A 16,346-nucleotide genomic window follows, 5' to 3' on the forward strand; every position below is an offset into this window, starting at 1 on the left:
AAATAGCTGAAAGAGGACCAAGGGTGACCCCAGTGGTGGAGCAAATGCCTGGTATGGATGAGGCCTCAGGATTTGATCCTTGCTGCGTGGCCCTGTAGCACTGCCATAAGTGTGCTCTATAAAATTAAAAATGAAAGGCAAGTAGTTGAAAAAGAGGGGCTGGAGGAATACCACAGCGGGTAGGGCGTTTGCCTTGCACACGGCCGACCCAGGTTCGAATCCCAGCATCCCATCTGGTCCCCTGAGCACCGCCAGGGGTGATTCCTGAGTGCAGAGCCAGGAGTAACCCCTGTGCATCGCCAGGTGTGACCCAAAAAGAAAACACACACACACACACACACACACACACACACACAGTTGAAAAAGAGCTTACCAGAGAAGAAATACTTTTCTGCCCCACCCTCGTGGCAGTGATCACCCCACTTTGGATGAAATTTATATTTGTATTAATTTTTTTCCCGTTTCTTAGGCCACACGGCAATGCTCAGGGGTTACTCCTGGCTCTGTCCTCAGAGTTTTCTCGGGACCATATGGCATGGCGGGAATTGAAGCTGGGTTGTCCACAGGCGAAGCAAGCACCCTACCTATTGTACTATTTCTCAGGACCTTATTTTTTGGTGGGGAGGGAAGGTAGAACCGTTTATTGGAAAGCAGAAGAGAAAGGAAAAGGAATTTCCCATGTGGGAGGAACATAGTGTAGGAATGAGTTTGAAGTTTATGTTTTAGTAAGCAGTGCAGGTCTCCTTAGCTCCTCTGTGTTGTGTAGGAGTGCATTCTGTTTGAGGAGAGGCTCTCCCTTATAAATGCTGCCTCCCTTTATATCTGTGTCCTGCTTATTGGAATGAATTTTGCCTCCTAATTTGTTGTCAGTTCTTTTCCATGACCTTCTCTCTTTGTACATTAGATCTTCCAAGGCAGAGATCTATAAACCATTTGTGGGTGACTGTCACAAATAGATGTATTCGTGGGTAATACCCATTCTGATTTATGTCTCTTCTGCGCTATGATGACAGTACTGTATTTTATAAATTATCTTTCGGTGGTGCTACTTAAGAATCAGTTGTAATCCCTTAGTCTTCTGGTAAACTTTCTAATTCAAATATGTTTTTTTTATGTCTGCCTTTTCAAGCTTTACTTTCCAGCCAGCCTATGAGTTAAGTGGAGTATTCTTTACATTTTGAAATGATTTTGATTTAGGGGAAAAACTAACTTTTCTGAATATCTACTTTTATGCTTTGTGGTTGTAACCACAGCATTTTTTCAGAGTGGACATGGAATTTCTTGGTTGCGGATGACAACAAATTTCATATTTACAAAAATAATAGGGAATGTTGGAAAGTACTACTTCTCTGCTGTAATTTTTTTATACTTTGTAACTTCTTTCCTTCCTTGTTTGGATGTTACAGTACCCTAGAGTGTTCTAAATATTTTTGTCCAAAAACAAAAAAGTCAAAGGAGCCTCTTCATTTAAATCTTTCTTTTGGGACCTCTTAGTGAAAAGTGGGTAGTCCCAAAAGATGACAATCTTTTTCAGAATGTTAGCCTTCTCCAATCTTTCTTTGTAATGTTTATCTTAAGACCTAGCTTCTGTAATTGCTGCTGTGTGACGATAATAAAAAGTTATGTATTTCCAATTTGTCCTTAATGGAGATAAACAAATCTCTTTCCTCTGAACTAGCTCAGCCCAGTTCCTTTGACTTTGACCTTATGTACCATTTAGGTTAATAATGTACCCTGTGTTGGACATCACTTAGGTAAATTGAAAGCTTTCTAAAACCAGCTCACTGTTTTGTACAATAAGTTGGATTTAAATTTTATGGATATTTTTGAAAATATAATTCTGGGAAAAGCTTTTACATCCATTTTTTTAAAAAATCAATCATTAAGGGGCTGGAGCGATAGCACAGTGGGTAAGGTGTTTGCAATGCACATGGCCGACCTGGGTTCGATTTTCAGCATCCCATATGGTCCTCTGAGCACCACCAGGAGTAATTCCTGAGTGCAGAGCCAGGAGTAACCCCTGTGCATTGCCAGGTGTGACCCAAAAAGAAAAAAAAAATCAGTCATTAAATACGTGTCTTGCTTAATGATGAGAGCTTTGCTTATTGGTTGTTTCTGCTTCTGCAGCAAATTATTATGTTTCGGTTGATTTTTTTTTTTCTTTAGTCTTTATTTTCCTCAGCCCCTATCGGAGAGCCTGGCAAGATACTGAGATTATCTCACCCCCACTGCAGAGCCTCACAAGCTCCCCGTGGCATATTCGATATGCCAAAAACAGTAACAATGAGTCTCACAATGAGAGACGTTACTGGTGCCCGCTCAACAAATCGATGAGCAACGGGATGAGACAGTGACAGTGAATCTTTATTTTGGAATTACTTGTCTCTAAACCATTTCCACTTTTGAGCTAGAGGAAAGTACTCTGTCAGTCCTTCAGGAAGCTTTGTGTCCACTTTACCTGTGAATCTTGATGACCTCGGCTCCACTTCTAATGTGTGTGTGCGCCATCCACTGGCGTCCACCTCGGCCCCTGGACACTGGTCTCTGTACAGTGACTCCGGGACCCCACAGCTAAGACCTTGGGGTCTCCTCACCTAGGTTATTATTGGTTTGTGGATGTTCCTTTTTTCTTTGGAGTACCCTGGCAGTGCTGGTGTTGGTGGGCTACTCCGTGGTCCTGTGCACAAGGAGCATTATGGTTCCAGGGAACACACCCATTTGCATCTGGTGGCTGCGTAAGGGCCGCTCTGCTGAGACTGGGGCTGTCACTTGAACCCGGGCCTTCTGCATGCAGCCTCTCCTCTCCTGCTGCATCACCTCTCTGGCCTTACAGAATTTTTTCTTACTAAGGACTAACCAAGTCATACTCTGCACACCTGCCTGCCCGTACTTCTCATACCTGCCAGTGCCCAGGGGCTATTCCTGACTGTACTCAGGACTGACACCTTGTGGTGCTCTCGGGACCATCCGTGGGGTCTGGAGATTTGACCCAGGGCTAGTGGGATTCATGGCAAATGCCTTGACCCCTGTACTGTTTCACAGGCCTCCTCTTGCCTGTACATCTCTTGCTGAACCAGCCCTAGGTGTATTGTCATCATGACATCTCATTGCAAATATTTAAACTAGTACTTAAGTAAAGACAGTATCTGCTTGAGTCTCCGGTTTCTCCAGAAATCCCAAATATGTCTTGAGCAATCAGTTTTCCCCTCAAAGCAGTGTGTAATCAAAGTGTGGATTGTTTAATGCCTTAGATCCGTATCTTGAAGTGTCAGTTTATCTTCTTCCTCTTCCTCCCCACTTTCTTTCTCTCTTTGACATCAACTTAGAAACCAGTTTGTTTTCTTGATTCTTCCACACTTGCCTTCAGCTAATTGCCTCCTTGTGCTCTTTTTAAATTTATTTATGTCCACCTGTATTTCCTCTAAATTGGGTATTGGGTTCGATTGTTTGATTAGACTGAGATTAAATGTTTTTTGGTCAGAAAATTTGGTAGGCAAAGCTGTGTGTTGTATGATAGTGTTAGAGGCACGCTATTCAGTGCTATTTTTAGTTAATCTGAGCTTGATGTGCTTAAGGTACTAATTTTTCTTAAATTTCTCAGCAGTTTATTCTTAGTTTTCTAATTTCTGTTTCTCAGAGAACTAATGTCAATTATAGTTCCAGATATTATATTTAATACTCTTTTTATTTTGTTTCTCACGTGATTTTTCTGACATATCAAGCCTATTTTGCTGTTAAATATTCATGTGCTCTTTTGTTTTTTTGTTTTTTGAGCCACCCCCAGTAGTAGTCAGGGCTCACTCCCGGCTCTGCGAGCAGGGATCGCTCCTGACGTGAGTCTGGGGACCAAATGTGGTGCCAGGGATTGAACCCAGTTGGTCGCCTGCCAGGCAGAGCCTTTACTCTGTATCCTACGTCTCTGCCCCAGGTGTGTTCTTTTCCCTGAGGGGTGTACTCCTTGCAGTGCTCACAGACAGTTCCTAGAAGTCATCCTAATGTTCCTGGGGGTGACCATATATGGTGTCAGAGATCAGAAACTTGGTTTCAGGGAAGTGGCCTTACCTCCTGTAGTATCTCTCTGACCACTGAATGCCCTTTTTCATGTGGCCTGGACAGGTTTCCACTCATTATTCACAGTGAATTACAAATGGTTGTGGGACAATAATAAATAGACTACTTTTAGTTTGCCTGATGAAATTTCATGAGCACAGTTCACGCACCGGGTAATTTCAATTCTTTGTTTTGGATGTTCTTTATAGAGCAATGGCGGAACAAAGCGGCAAAAAATATCCCATCAAAATTACATAGCCTATCAAAAGCAAGTTATTCGGCGAAGTATGCGACATAGAAAAGTTCGCGGTGAGAAAGCACTTCTTGTTTCTGCTAATCAAACCTTAAAAGAACTGAAAATTCAGGTGAGGAAAAGTATGTTAGACCTCGGAACTGTGAATTTTTTGCTTTCTGCCTGTTTATAATGTTTTAATAGAGCTTGCTTCTAAAAGGTGTTCAGAATTGTTGATCTTTCTGTGAAGATGTTTTTTGATGTAATGTATTTTCCAGTTATAAAGTATTATGAACCGTCCTTTCATTTTGCTTGGTCACATATTGAGGTAGTGAGGATGGTAGCCGTTTACTTGCCTTGCACTTGGCCGGCCCCACCCTGGTTTGCATCCCAAGTGGTGCCCAGAGCACTGCCAGGAGTGATTCCCAAGTACAGACCAGAGTGTACTCCCTGAGCATCACTAGGTGAGGCACCAGAACAAAAAACAATTATGTTGTTTCAGGATAGTTGTTCTTTCTTTTTGTATAAATTTGTTTGGGGACCGTACTTTGCATGGCGTCACGCCCTGCTCCTTCCTGAGAAGGATCATGAGTCTAATGCAAAACATACCAAACCAAATGCAAAATATGTCATTAAGCTGTATCTTTGTCCTTTTAATAGGTATTTGAGTCAATTACCAGGATCTCCTGCAAAATTTAAATTCAATTTAAGTTCTTGGCTAGAAACTGAATGAAGTAGAAATTGTCTCTTCTCCCTTCTCTCTGCTCACACACCCAGCAGTGCTTGGAGGTTCCCAGGCTCTGTGCTGGGCTGGGGAGAGTCCTGAAGGGCAGTGTTGCCTGGGCTGGCCTAGGGGACGCAATGCTTTCACCCCTGTCCTCTCTGGTTCTTCTTTTTATTACAGTGTGTTGATGTCTCGAGTAGGTTATCTGATAGATATAGGGTTACTCCTGGCGCGTTTGGGACATCAATGCGGTGCCAAGGGTTAAACCCAGGTGACATGTGCCAGACAGGAGACTACCTGCTGTGCTGTCTTTGCACCCCTGTTTGATAGAATCTTTAAGTTGCGTTTATCTTTTCATATAATGATGTTTTTCACATTCTTTTGCTGGTGCTGGGGGTCCCCATGCAGCACTGTGGGTCAGTGCATGCACTAACCCCCTGAGCTGCCTCTCTGGCCCCCTCCAGATTCTTTCATCTCCTCCCCACAATCCCCACTGTCCATCTATGGTTTGCTGTGCTGATCAGTTCAGTGAATAGAATGTAAACATCATGATTTTCTCTTTGCTTCAGAAATTTGTTATCAATACTAATAAACTATAAATAGATAGTCCGTTGTTGTATCTCAAAACATAGGCAGAATGATGAATTCAAGATGTCCATGGAAAAAAGCCGTCCCCTAATTTGTTTGAATCACTGTTACATATCCAAAACATTGACCAGAGTTTCCCTCCTTGCCACTTTATTGTGGCATATTTTACTGGTTGTGCATTTTTTTCTTGATACTGATAGTTATCATTGTAATTGAGGCAAAAGTACAGGCTTTCTTTGAGGGTGTTATGTGTTCCAGATTGTCTTGAGAGCAGTGTTTCCCTTGGTTGAACCCGTGGCTCTGAAAATAAATGTGTTGGCATATCTTTACTCTGTTATTGTACCTTTTACATCTGAGAAATCTTGTTTCTGTCACTGGCTTTTCTGCCTGTCAGTGGTAAACCTCGAACATTCAAAACTTTTAAATTACAAAAATTCCCTGTGGATAAAGATATTTTAAAAGTCAATGCTGAATTTATTGTGGACTACCTACCAATTTTGAAGAATAAATCAAAAGTCAGCAGAAATAACTTCTAGGAACATGTTACCTGCCTGAATTAGCTGTTGAACACAGCAGGTTTTGTAATGATATTCTCTCATCTATACTCTCCTCCAATCATGTTTTTTTGTGTGTTTTTTGGGGGGGGGGGTGGTCATAACCAGCAGGGCTCAAGGATTATTCCTGGCTCTGCACTCAGGAATCATTCCTGGTGTTCTTGCATTTTTTCTCCTCCTCTTCTTGTGTCTTATCTTTGCAGAATCCTTTCTCCTGTCTCCCACTCTTGCTTTAAGGACCACTGTGGTCCAGAAAGCTGTCTCCCCCCTCACTGTTCACCGGGGTGCCTTTTGAATGCCTCCCCCTACCTGACCTTTTTGCCTAGCACCCTGGATAACCCTGGAGTCTGTGATGGGCTTGTGATCCTTGGTAGGTGGTGGTGGGAGGATTCGTTTAGACAGAACATAAAGCGTTTTTATATTCTTTAGGGTTACTTCATTTCCAAGTTAACAGGATTGAAAACCTTTGCAAAACTATAAATGTTTTGTGCTAGCTAAATGCCCACTTACAGTGCTTGAAATCACAGGAAACATTTTTCCAATTAATTCATCTACCTAAAGTGTACAAATGAAGGATTTATTCATCTCCTTTGTAAGAAGATGCTCAGTGTTTAATCATATTTCATTTTTCCATAGATAGATATTGAGTGGGTGGTATTTTCTGCCATAGAAAGGAAAAAAGTTTTTGCATAGAACTTAAATAGTTGGCAACTGAAACCTTGCTGTGCTTGTTTTACTCCTATCCATTTCATCATGGAATCACCCATTTTTTTGGACTAGAATGACCTTTGTTTGTGCTTTTTCTTCCATAGATCAGGAATGCCTTGTCCACGTGTTAAACATACCTGTGTAATGCAATCATTACGTTCTCCTGCCCTTGATGGGTATCAGTTATGTTCCCAGACCTCCATGTCTCTGGTTGATTCCTTCACTCTGAATTATCTCCTCCTCATTCACAGTACCATGTCCATGTAACCTGATAGCTCCTACATGCTTTATTAGTGTTATGTAAATTGATATTTAAATATTCTCATCTGCACTTTGAAAGTGCTAAGTGCGTGCATTATCCCCTCAGTGATAGTAGAACTTATGTTTAGAACTGTTTGTTCAGTCTTGAAGGATGATGCATCATTTTGGGGTGTGCATGGTTGCTATTAAGTAGTTTGACATTGCTCCTGTGGGGCTGGCTGCAGTCACCTCCCCTGGAATGACTTTCTTCTTTGCAATCTCCATTTAGTAACCCCATTTGGGAGCCTCCTCCCCATGCTTGTGTGTTAATCTGGTCTCGCCTTGTTGATGGTTTTCACAGATCACTGTTGTCATTGCGCTTTGTTTTATTCTAAGTAAAGCAATTTTATTTGGAACATAAAGGGAGGGAAGTAGAGGGGGAGAGATATGCTCAAGAGAGAACATGGCCTCTCCAGAGAGGAATAGCTGGTCAGTGTACTTTGTTTTTTTAATGATTTTTTTAAAAATTAGTTGGGAGTTTTTTGTTTTGGGGTCCACACCTGTTGATGCTTAGAGGCTACTTCTGGATCTGCACTCAGGAATCACTCCTGAGCTCAGTGGACTACAGGGGGTGCCAGGGATTAAACCCAGGTTGGCCATGTGCAAAGCAAGCACTCTACCCAGTATACAATGTCAGAAAAGTGGATCTCTGGGTATCATCGTTTCTGCGTCTGGCAAGGCCTCCCAAGAGCATTGCCTGCAGGACTGGTGGTATGGCTCTGGCCGGTCGGTATGTAGTAAGTAGGCTGACTGTAGACGGTATCATCGCATGCGCAGTTTTCCTCTGCTAATTTATGTAAACAGATAGGGTCTATATGTCAGTACTTTGCATTATACAAACTGTTTCTTTTATATACACACAGATCATGCATGCATTTTCAGTTGCTCCCTTTGATCAGAACCTGTCAATCGATGGAAAGATTTTGAGTGATGATTGTGCCACCCTTGGCACCCTTGGCGTCATTCCGGAGTCTGTCATTTTATTAAAGGTATGTAATGGTTTCTTGCCTGAGCAGTCCCAAACTACATGCTGTGCAGCATGTATGAACCGTATACATTGTGGTCTAGTTCCCCTCATGACTCATCTGTGAAGGATCCCCCACTGTACTACTACAGAATTTTTTTTTTTAAGTTTTTACTTTTTTTTTTTTTTTTTTTAATGGGCTGGAGCGATAGCACAGTGGGTAGGGCATTTGCCTTGTTCATGGCTGACCCGGGTTTGATTCCCAGCATCCCATTTGGTCCCCTGAGCACCACCAGGAGTAATTCCTGAGTGCATGAGCTAGTAGTAACCCCTGTGCATTGCTGGGTGTGGCCCTAAAATAAAATAAACACTGATTGTTTTTAAAAAATATTTACATATATATCCAAACACCACTCCCACCACCATATTTCGGATGTTTCCATCCCGAACCCCAGCCCCTGCCCCAAAGCAGTACCAAAATAATTTATTTTGTAGTGTTTGTTCTGAAAAATTGCTAAAAATGCTCCAACAAAGTTTCCTTAGAGGGAGGAGTATGAAGATAGTTGTATTTCACCCAGGGGCCATTAAGCCCTTCTGTAAAAGATCTGTAACATGTTGTTAAAGGTTGAGCCTTGTGAGTTTATATGTACATATATATGTGTATATAGATATGTATCTGTAAAAATATATATATTTCCTCTAAGATTGGTTGCCTCCTACTTTAAACCCCATCAAATGTGGTGCGGTACTCTTTGGAGTATGGGTGATGTGAGGTTTGAGTTGTTGCGTGGCCACAAATGCAGTTGCGTGGTCCAGAAATACATTAACCTGTGGGTAAGGCTCAGCCCAAGAATGTGGAGAGCAGCCAGGAGCCTGGTGGCCGTTGAGTTCTGGAGGTTTTCAGCTGCTGGGGCTGGGTCCCTTGAGGCAGAGAGGGGCCTCACCTACCTTCCTCCAGGGAACCCTAGTGAAACAGCCTGGTGTGGGGTCCAGAGGCACAGTTATAGTGTGTGTCGTGTTATGCTACCTTCCTAGAGATAAGGACATGTGACTCTGGTTTGTGGCCAATGACTAAATTATCTGGTGCCAGCAGAGTATTATAGAATTCTTTGCTAGATTATTTGTTTGGGTTCAGAACTGTGAAATATTTTATTATTGTCTTAGGGTAGTCTTCCCAACATGGCAGTACTGTCAACCTGGGCTATTTTGGTGGTATTAGGAATAACTTTCGTAGTTGGGACAATAACTTAAACCTTGAAGTAGATATTGGGGGGTGAAGAGACAAATAAGTTTAGACCTTTCACCTTTTACCCTTCACCCATTCTTTGTTTAAAATTTGGCTTTTCTTGGAACTGTTACTTCTTTTGGAATTTCTTAGGAAGACCTTTTTTTTTTCCTTTTTAAAAACAGGTTTTACTTGGAAGTTCAGGGGTGAAGGCAGGGAGGGGGAGAGAGAGGTATGCACTTAAGAACGAATATGGCCTTTTCAGGGTGGCGAGAGAGCCCAAGTACCCATCAGTGTATGAAAGTACACATCCCAAGAGGGGAGATGCAGGCAACACGTATGTCAAGACAGCACCTGTACCTTATTTGGGAACCCTTCTGATTGGCTGAATTGTAGGGGTTAACCTTCAGAACCAGCCTGTATTGGTCACGAGATTCTCTCCAGAATGATAACCTGGAGTCTTCATGGGACTTGCATTTTTTTTTTCCCCCTGCCATTTAATCCCATTTAAAAAATTCAGTGCTGACATCTGACCTTTGTGACCCCAGAGAGTACTGGCAGGGCTAACCCTGGGTTCACCCATGGATATTGGTCTTTGTGAGTTTGTGGCCACGTAGTGGTATATCCTGGGCATGACATCTGTGTTATCTCAATAGGCTCCTCCTCCTGCCTTCGTTTTCCTGGCTTTCCTTTCTTTTCTCTTTTGTTTGCTTGTTTTTTATAAAGTAGTTCACAATATCTGATTACACTCAGTATTCGGACACCAGTCCCACAACCATTACACCTCCCCACCAGCGTATTTCGGGAGTTTCCATCTCGAACCCCAACCCCTGCCTCAAAGCAGACCCAAAATAATTTGTTTGTTATAAAAAAAAACCGCTGAAAATGATCCAAAAAGTTTCCTTAGAGGAAAGAGTGAAGATTGTTGTATTTCCCCCAGGGGTGTGGGTGTGTGTATATCGGTAAAGATGTATGTCTAAGATTGGTTCCTTTTGGGGCCGGAGCGATAGCACAGCAGGTAGGGCGTTTACCTTGCACGCGGCCAACCCGAGTTCGATCCCTGGCATCCCATATGGTCCCCCAAGCACCGCCAGGAGTAATTCCTGAGTGCAAAGCCAGGAATAACCCCTGAGCATCGATGGTTCCTTTTACCGTAACCCCCATCAGACGTGGTGCACTACTCTTGGAATATTAGTGATGTCAGGTATGACGTTGTGCGCTACAAATGCAGCTGCACGGTTCTGGAGGTTTTCGGCAGCCAGATCTGGGTCTTTGGCGAAGAGAGGTGGGAGGGACTCACCCGTGGGGCACCCCCATCCCCGTGTTACCCCAAATAAAACAGCCTGGCGTGGGGTCCGGCAGCATGGCAATGGCAAGCTCTTTTCTGAGAGATTTATAGTGAGTCTCTGGACCATGGCCATTGATGAGATTATCTGGCGCCAGCCAGAGGCAGTTTATGTCCGTGACTGCCAGTCAAGGGAGATGGGGAGACACCTGTTCCTCGTTCCGTTGAACCCAGAGTTTTCAGTCACAAGTCCTGAATACCTGGGTTTTCTGTGGAGTCACTCATGGGCAAGGCTGGCCCGAGTTGTGGAGATGGCCATTAGTATGGCAGTGGTTGAGTCTGCTGGTTTTGGCTGCTGGGGGCTGGGTCCTGAGCAGGGGAGGGGGACTCTTCCGCCGCCCTCTGGCCCGCCCTGAATGAGAACAGCCTGGCACGGGGTCCAGTGGCATGGCTATGGTGAGTCGTGTGCTCTCTTCCAAGAGATTTTTTTTTTTAATTTTTTGATTGAATCACCATGAAAAAAGTTACAAAGCTTTCAGGTTTAAGTCTCAGTCATATACAATGATCAAATCCCCATCCCTTCACCAGTGCACATGTTCCACCACCAATAACCCCCGTATACCTCCCATCCCACCTCCCCCACCTTTGTGGCTAATGATCTTCACTTTATTCTCTCTGTACTTTGAATATATTTAATACTTCAACAGAGAACTCACTATTATTATTTGGAATTTCCCCCCAACAATCAAACCTGCTGAAAAGGCATCATTTGATCATTTGTTTTCCATTGCTGAGAATGAAGATTATATGAGCTCGCGCGGTCGCTGTCATTTTTGGATTTCTGATATTTTAGTAATTAAGTCCAGAAAGATTTCTGCCAGAAGTCACGTCACTGCAAGCTTGTACCTCTGGTTAGTGGGCTCTATAAGATGGCGGTCGCCACGTGGCCACCGCCACCGCTGCAGAAAAAGGCCAAGAGAGAGAAACCTTTCCCCTCCTGGGGAAGCATGGGGTCGTAGCTCAGTTCACAGTCTAGATGCATTTCTGTAAGAAGCCGCTGGGTGCCAAAAGTGGCTAGTGGGCCTCCGGGATCATAGTCTTTTAGGAGCAGAGGAGCCGTTTCGTGTGCGGGTGCTCCGGATCTCGTCTGCCCAAGAGGTTTATAATGAATCTCTTCCTTTGTTTTCCAGGCTGATGAGCCAATTGCCGATTATGCTGCAATGGACGATGTCATGCAAGGTAAAGACAAAGTTGTTATGGGAATTTGTGGTTTAGAAATCGGTTAGGGAATAGAAATAATAGATACTGGAAGCTCCAATGGACAGTGCTCTCAAGTGTGTTGTGTTCTCTGGACCAACCCAGGGAGGCGTGAGCTCTCCCACTGAGCTATCCTCAGTCACTGCATTTACTTTTGTCCCTGAGGAAGGTAGGTCACAGAGAGGGCTCAAAGGGCTGGCACGTACGTTTTGCATGTGAAAGTCCCGTGTTCCAAGTACTCCGTTGGAAGTGACCCTCTGAGCACTACACTAGTGAGTATTAGCGGTATTCATCTTGCAAGATACATAGAAAGCTATCTGTAAAAGATATCTACGTTTAGATATCTCTTATAAAGAATATTTGTGAGCCTGAATGAAGTTTATATAACTGATTTAGCAAAACTATTTCAGATTGCAGAATCAGAGGCAGGCAAGCAGGAATCATTGCCTCTGGAAATATGAGTGAGGTCGGAACCGAGAGCGGGGGAATTGGGTAAAAGTCTCACTGCAGAACCCAGGCCACTCCTTATCCCACCAGCTCTTTTCCACCCCGTGCACACAGGCCACCATCTCTTCCACTAAAGGGAGAGGATAGTCCTTTCAGGGGAAACATCCTTGAGCCTACAGATAGCAAAAGGGAGATGCGGGGGATGGTTTCCCTCACGGGTATGTGTCAGCTGGAAGTAGTTGTATAGGCATCTGGGTAGCTGAAGCTTACTATTCAGTCCAGGAGTGAGAGCATGGAATCAAAGAGGTTGAAAAAAGGAACTTAGGGAATTGGGCATTGCTGGAAGCATAAGAAAGTTGGCAGAGAGAAAGCAAACATTCATCGAGCCCACATGAAAGGAACATTTAGAATATAAAAACAATTATGTGTATAAAAGTGACCGCATTAAGCATCGATACAGTAAGTGAAACATAGGTTCCTTACAGTCTGTATGTGAGATGTGGGAAACACGGTGAAGTACTAGGTAGACTTGGTTACTTAGAGCAGTACTCTTAACCTTTCTGCATCTGTGTACTGGCACCAGCTCATGAAGTGGTGGTTGAAGACCACTGACTTAAAACACATTGACGTTCTCAGAATATCTCATGTGCCAGTCCCCAAGGGGACATGTGGTGCCAGGAATAGTACCTTGGTTGGCTGAGGGCAAGGCAAGTGCCTTACTTGCTGTACTATCTCTCTAGCTCTTGGTTTATCTTTTCTTTGGAAAATAATTGTATTTTGTTGAAGTTAGATATTATCTAAAATTATGAAATAGCAGTATAATCCTGTTAAGAGATGAAATGCTTGAGCAGATGGCTCCAGGCTCTTAAGAATCCCTCCTAGGGTATAAGGTAGGGGGCGGCCTATGTGAAACATTGCTTTGTTTTCCCAGGGCCTGCCCTGGAGCCATGCAAAGCATCGTCCCAGTTTCCACCAGTGTCACTCCGTGTGGCTGTGGTACAAATGAAAACAATACAAATATTGTCTCTGATTAACATTATCCATAACTTGACAATTTGTCATTATAGTAAGGTAATTAAAACTTTAGTGCAGTCTCCCTGCCTACTCCAGATGGAATCCTAGTGACCAAGAGCTTCCACAAGTAGGGCCCTCGGTATTCAGGTTTTAGGACTAAATCTCCAGGCCACATGGTGGCAGAGGACCCTGGATGTCCCTCCCTGGGTCCCCGCCTGCCCAGCAGACTGGCTGTCATGCCCACAATTTGCCTCTGGGCGCCATCTTAGCGCACCAACAACCCTAGCCAGGGACTCCCAATTGAATCCCAAAATGGATTAGTGCCATACAGAAATGTCTCTGGAACCCAACCATTTACAATGTAGAAATTCACATTTATAATCGCGGCTGCACAAGCTTTTATGATATTCAAAATAAGTAACGGAAAATAAATTATCTAGTGTCTCTCCCTGGTAGGTAGACTTTAATGGTGGTGGGGAAATTCGAGCAAAACGTAATTCCTAAAATGAAAGAAAATTGGGGAAATTGTCTGCCATAGAGGCAGGATGAGGACTGGGATTGTGAGGGTGGAAACTTGGGATATTGCTGGTGGAAAATGCGCACTGGAGGGATGGGTGTTCCATCATTGTGGCTGAATCTCAAACATGAAAGCTTTGTAACTATCTCATGGTGATACAATAAAATGAAGTATGTGGAGTTCATGCCCAATTCAGTCAGCTTAATCAATGGCTGAACAAATAGTACTACTACATTATTATTTTTTAATATTTTTAAAGTTATTTTAAACTCAGGGCATGGAAACTGTCTTTTAACTCTCATGAAAATATATTAAATTCGGGATTATTTTTCTTCCCCCAGTGTGTATGCCAGAAGAAGGATTTAAAGGTAAGTTACATTTGTCATGTGTTGTTCATGAATGTCAGAGTCATGCTGTAGTTTTTCATTAGAATGAAGGCTTTAATTTGATTTTAAAGTTTAATTCAGTCAGAGTCTCGTGACTATAATTAATTTTGGTTAAATGCATTTTTTCATCCAGCCTTCTTCATTTTTCAGCTCTTTGGCCTCGACTCAGGGCAGCCTGCAATTGTATCTGCCACCAATCTCTCTTGTCCTTATTATTTTGGTGGGAGGCAGACAGGAGGTTGTGAGATTAGCTGGTGGCATTTTGAGATGTGATAGGAATTGGTTCAGCGATCTGTTTCCGATTAAGGAATTTCCGGACCTTTGCTGTAGCTGGAGACAGCAGGGCCCTGTGCAGTGTCGCAGCCGCCACGGCTGCGTGGGCCTTCGCTCATACAGCGGAGCCTGTTGCTTACCCTTCGTCCAGGACGGTGTAGAACCCCTCGTCTGATAGCCTTCATCGGTCCAGCCAGGGCAAGAGATCTTTGACACTTACTGATGGAGTTTTGCTATTTTTATTCTTTCTGGCCTGCTCTAAAATCTGCCGCAGATAGTGATTTTACCAAAGGATGAGTTTGCATCAAGCACGAGTGGTTTTCTGCTAAATCACGCATCGGGTGAAGCTACTGGCCTGAGCACGCCGTTCCTGCAGGGTTGCTTTGTTCACACGGCACCACTGCAAAGAACCCCAGTGTGACTTCACCTGAACAGGTTTTAGGAATTTTAATAGAAAATACAGCAGATAGGGAAATGCACCCGGCCGGCCTGGTTTCAGTCCCTGACATCCTGTTTGGTTCCCCCCAGCACTGCGAGGGGTAATTCCTGAGTGCAGAGCCTGGAGTAACCCCTGAGCATAGCTGAGTGTGACCCAAAATGCAAAAGAAGAAAGAAAATGATCATCAAACAGAAGCATCAGTAAAGTCTAATTGTGTCAGGATGTACATAGGGAACTCAGGGCTTTCGCCAGAAGTGTGGATTAGTTGGAAGCCTGGACTCAGTAGGCTTTTGTCTTATTCCTCAACATCAGGGGGCTGTGTGATGCTCGTTTATTTAATTGGATATTCTCTGTTGATGAGTCTTGGCAATTGGGTGCAGAACCTCCTGATTTTTAGTTCACAACTCCTCTTCTGTGTGTTTCTTTTCCCAGGTACTGGCCTACTGGGACATTAATCTTTGAACACTTGCTGATTGCTGACTGCTGAGAAATGACCACAAGGGAAGAGGAGTTTAACATGTTTTAGGGCATTAAAGAAAAGGTGGATTTAAGAAGTAAACCGTTCGTGACTCTTCCAAAAGGCAGAGAAAAAAAACATTCGAAATCGACTGTCCCAAATGCCTTATGTCAAATAAAGCAGATTGCACTGAAGGACGTCAGACTTGAAGGAAAATGTTTCAGATTTTATATTTAAATGTCGGTTAGGGTTGGTGGTCGGGAGGGGGCCAATGGAGACTGAACAAGTTTAATAGCGCAATGGTAAATCATGTTTACATGAGATTTATAGTTGTGGGAGGGAATAAAGTTCTGTTCAATTTCCTCGCTGAGTTTCATGCCAGATGCATTGGACCATAAAGGGTTTGTGTCACAACAGATGGGACGGTTCCCTGCTCTGAACCCAGTCGCTCTTTAGAGATATAACCTGCTTACCAGTACCTGTCTTTGATTCATATTTTACTTTCAATAAAGCATGGAAGTGAAGAACTTGCCATGATTGTGGAAAGTGTCTTCAGCTTCGACCTCTTAACTTCTCCAGCACCCCAGAGGGATGGTCTGCGTGCAGTGCTGCTTCTTGAGGGGCTGTATTCTTATGCAGCTTCTGAAGCCTGGGGTTTTTTGTTTTTAGAAAGGTTGTGTAGTGTTTATGACATGTGATAGCCTCTTCATCCAGGTTTGTGGGGGTGGAATGCTCCAAGTGGTGCTCAGGGCGTACTCCTAGCCAACTCGTGACCCCAGGGATCCAATGGCACAGCCTGTGCGCTTTACATTTCTTCCCTCCCCAGCCTGTGATTCTCTTTTGTTTCTATTTATTTATTTATTTATTTATTTATTTCATTTTTTGGGTCACACCCGGCATTGCACAGGGGCTACTCCTGGCTCATG

The 16,346-nt window shown here is 43.5% G+C and overlaps 1 protein-coding gene across 4 annotated transcripts in view; it reads left to right on the forward strand.

Annotated features, from left to right (window-relative positions):
- USP48 (ubiquitin specific peptidase 48) overlaps positions 1-15,952 on the forward strand; it is a 68,867-nt gene extending 52,915 nt beyond the window's left edge. For all 4 annotated transcript variants that reach the window (XM_055138743.1, XM_055138744.1, XM_055138746.1 and 1 more), the window contains 5 exons: positions 4,260-4,415; positions 8,020-8,145; positions 11,821-11,869; positions 14,207-14,233; positions 15,396-15,952. In XM_055138743.1, the coding sequence (XP_054994718.1) occupies positions 4,260-4,415; positions 8,020-8,145; positions 11,821-11,869; positions 14,207-14,233; positions 15,396-15,418 (381 nt within the window). In that variant the 3' untranslated portion in view covers positions 15,419-15,952. The remainder of the gene's footprint in view (positions 1-4,259; positions 4,416-8,019; positions 8,146-11,820; positions 11,870-14,206; positions 14,234-15,395) is intronic.
- Positions 15,953-16,346: the final 394 nt, after the last annotated feature.

Source organism: Sorex araneus, chromosome 5 (genome assembly GCF_027595985.1).
Source record: "Sorex araneus isolate mSorAra2 chromosome 5, mSorAra2.pri, whole genome shotgun sequence".
NCBI classification, from domain to species: Eukaryota; Metazoa; Chordata; class Mammalia; order Eulipotyphla; family Soricidae; genus Sorex; species Sorex araneus.